Source organism: Durio zibethinus, chromosome 26 (genome assembly GCF_047325235.1).
Source record: "Durio zibethinus cultivar Kanyao isolate XHJ-2024 chromosome 26, ASM4732523v1, whole genome shotgun sequence".
Taxonomy (NCBI): Eukaryota; Viridiplantae; Streptophyta; class Magnoliopsida; order Malvales; family Malvaceae; genus Durio; species Durio zibethinus.
Window position 1 is genome coordinate 1193205 of NC_143187.1, and position 3625 is coordinate 1196829.

Genomic DNA, 3625 nt, shown 5'->3' on the forward strand with positions numbered 1-3625 from the left:
CCTGATAAGTGGGATAGACAGGAAATTCCTTATTCATGTTTCATGTTAAAAGCCTCTTTCCAACTGTATCAGTTACTGCAACGCTTCTTCAATGTCCCACCCTCCACTACTTTCAGAGCTATACCTTCTTTTCCCATCTCACTGTCTCAACCACTTAGTTCTTTCTTTCTCTTATCTCTTGGGATTCACTAAGTCAACTCATTTTTTTACTATAAATAGCAGACATTAAGCTCATCAGTAACATCCAAAACATAGAGACTCTTTTCTCTTCTCTTACTACATTTATTATTAGTTTACATTTGTTTTTTTCGAGTTTGTTTGGGATAAAAGTGATATAAATGGAGAATGAGGATGTTCCATCAGCTCCTTCAACCCCTGCAACACCAGGGACTCCTGGTGCTCCACTCTTTGGGGTCAGGGGAGATCAGAGAGGTGTGATTAGTAGAAAATCTCTTCTCAAGAGCTGCAAATGCTTCAGTGTGGAAGAATGGTCCATGGAAGAAGGGAGATTACCCCCTGTCTCTTGCTTATTGCCACCTCCTCCAGTCTCACTCACAAGAAAGGTACGAAAAAAGACACAAAAATAACAAGAGATCTTTAAGTTATTGTGCTTTTGTTTATGGTTTAGTCAAACAGATAAGTGAAAAATATTCAATTAAGAGATTTTCAAAGGTGACCCAATTTTCCATTTGTGTTGAAAAACCAGGTGGGCGCCGAGTTCATAGGCACACTCATACTAATCTTTGCTGCGACAGCCACAGCCATTGTGAACCAAAAGACACAAGGCTCTGAAACTCTTATTGGCCTAGCAGCCTCCACTGGCCTTGCCGTCATGATTGTTATAGTCTCTACTGGTCACATCTCAGGTGCGCATCTCAATCCAGCCATCACCATTGCCTTTGCTGCACTCAAACACTTTCCCTGGAAACATGTACAACTAAACCTACAGCTTTTCCTTTGCTCTTTTTTTAAGTTTTTATGAAAACTTATATTGTATCCTTTAAATAACATTTTGACTTTTAATTTTTGGGCAGGTACCAGTCTACATTGGAGCACAAGTAATGGCATCATTATGTGCTGCATTTGCACTGAAAGGAGTATTTCATCCAATGATGGGAGGAGGAGTGACAGTTCCTTCAGGGGGATTTGGTCAAGCTTTTGCTTTGGAGTTCATTATTAGCTTCAATCTCATGTTTGTTGTCACTGCTTTTGCCACGGACACAAGAGCCGTATGAAGTCTTTTTCATTTACCTTTTTTCATATGTGAAAAGAGCCGATCAAAGGGAGGAGGAAAAACAGGAAAAAAAAAAAAAAAAACCACAATAAACAATTAAAACACTTTTAATGCACAACCAGCTTCAACATGCAACTCACTCAGAAAAGATCCATACTGAAAAAAACATTTCAATCAATAATTTTTTTTTCATTTAGAAACTATGTATGATTCAGATCATTTATATATATAAATGATTTGTTCATCTGTTGATACATCTAACTTTTGCAATGCATAAAAGGTAATAATTTTTCTTTTACTTTCCTTTTGACTGTGTATCATTATTATCTCTGAGATTTTCTTGTTCTTCTTTCATGGAAAATTTATCTGTTCAATAATAGTTATAGGCTTCTAAAAAGTCCGTTGATTTTATATCAATTCAAAGGGAATTGACTTTCACCTGCTCTTGACTCACCGAACTTCCATTCATGAGACAGAATTATACTATAGGCAGGCATCAATATTCGGTAAATATGATGGTAGAAAGAATTTCTCTATGCAAATTTGAGTAGAAAACAGTGTAAGTTGATGTTAAGGAAGATGCATATGAAATCTTGTAATGTGAGGGATGACACTTTGCAGGTGGGAGAGTTGGCCGGAATCGCAGTTGGAGCTACTGTCATGCTCAATATACTCATAGCAGGGTAAGTTACTGAAATTTCTCCAGCAATTTTGAAATAATCTAGGAAATATTTTAATCAGATGCTTCAAGGCATCTCAGTGAAACATTTACTGGTATGATTTTTCATTCCAAGTACAAGAAACAAATAGCTGTTGCTAGATATTGAAGGGCTCAGTTTGAGAGATCTTTGGTTATAGAGGCCACTATTGTTAGCTGCAATTATATGATGTAGAGCTTTGATTGTAGATAGGCATCAGAAATTACAACTTTGAATCTGCAACATGATACTGATTTCTTAGCAGAATGAATTCATTTTCATTTTCATACACAAACATGAAGAGAAAGAGCTGTTCGAATATATAAAGATAAAGTCAAACCATGTTACCAAAGACAACTTAGTGCCCACAATTATGAAACACACATACAATGATCCAAGTTCCAAGTCCGACCCTCCTTTCATCGTTTTCTTCTATCTTTAAAGAATCTATTAATTAAGGGCAACATTTTGTTAAAAAAAAAAAAATACAGTTAAGAAAAAGGAAATGTTGGGAGGATCATAATTGGAGCTTTAAAAATTTCTACAATAACTTCAACCGTTAATACGCTCAACAAAAAGAACCCTTCCTCTTCTCTTTACGCAGCCTTACCAAATTGAGAATGTAATGCTCCCAATGCTAAGCACCTGATGAATTCCATGAGAATGATCCTCAGAAATCCCTTCTTTTGTTCTGTGGAACAGACCATTTACAGGTGCTTCGATGAATCCGGTACGAACATTAGGACCAGCCATAGCAGCAAATAACTACAAAGCTATATGGGTCTACTTCACTGCTCCCATCTTGGGGGCACTCTGTGGTGCAGGAACATATACTGCTGTCAAGCTGCCTGATGAAGATGGTGAAAAGCTGTCAACTGCTAGGAGCTTCAGGAGGTAATTAACATCCATCAACGACCTGCATTATCAGAACTTTATGAGGAGACATTGCAGATGACCCCCAGGGGGGGGGGGGGGGTTTCATATTTGTGATACATTAGCATTTGGATATAAATAAGTGAACTGTGTATCAACCATATATATGTATAACAGAATGGTCAAGCTATAGATGTTCCTGAAAAAAGGGAAAAAGAATGTAGGAGAAATTGGGTGTTGACTTTCGTTTGCAAGTGTATATTGTTTGGTTGGGTGAAAAAATAGTAAGCAAATAAAATTAGGAGGAAGAAACGGATGTGTTTTAAAGCTTCCAAAAATTGTTCTCTTGGGGCAAATGTCCTGGAAAAAAGCTTATTGTGTAGATTTTATCTCTCTGGCTTGTGTTTTTCCCCCTCTTTTCTCCCCCTTTAAAGGTCATGTAAAAACCAGAGGATTGAAAAATGGAGATTGCATCTTTCACTGTATTTTCTTCCAACCGCTCAAGACTCTTTATTAGGAGTTTGAGTAGGGAGGATTAAAAGTTATGAAACCTCGTTTTTAGAGGTGGAGAGTAGATACTAACAAGTTATTGCCTTGGCCATACGGTGCTTGTAACAAAATCTATGAGCAAAAGCAAAATACCTAACTGCAAACAGGAACTTTGAAGATTAGCAAAGATGGAAGCAGAAAGAGGTACAACGCAATTTCTTCGGAGTGAAAACTATCAAGCCGTAACCAAAGGGCAGCAAAGTCACTACTGAAACCAAGATGTATTACAAGAAAAGACAAATCTCAAAGATAGAACTCATGCAACATGGAG

General features: G+C 37.2%; 1 protein-coding gene across 1 annotated transcript; it reads left to right on the forward strand.

Annotated features, from left to right (window-relative positions):
- On the forward strand, nt 1-3399 carry LOC111318509 (aquaporin NIP6-1-like). Its single transcript, XM_022921371.2, has 5 exons — nt 1-563; nt 707-931; nt 1035-1229; nt 1856-1917; nt 2635-3399. The coding sequence occupies exons 1-5, from the start codon at nt 339-341 to the stop codon at nt 2828-2830; spliced, it is 903 nt and encodes a 300-aa protein (XP_022777106.2). The 5' UTR covers nt 1-338; the 3' UTR covers nt 2831-3399.
- Nucleotides 3400-3625: the final 226 nt, after the last annotated feature.

Bases quoted from the DNA above. Each gene is read 5' to 3' on its own strand.
- LOC111318509 (XM_022921371.2), top strand. From the start codon at position 339: ATGGAGAATGAGGATGTTCCATCAGCTCCTTCAACCCCTGCAACACCA. The intron at 564-706 runs GTACGAAAAAAG...TTGAAAAACCAG, and splicing joins CAGTCTCACTCACAAGAAAG to GTGGGCGCCGAGTTCATAGG. The intron at 1,230-1,855 runs GTATGAAGTCTT...GACACTTTGCAG, and splicing joins TTGCCACGGACACAAGAGCC to GTGGGAGAGTTGGCCGGAAT.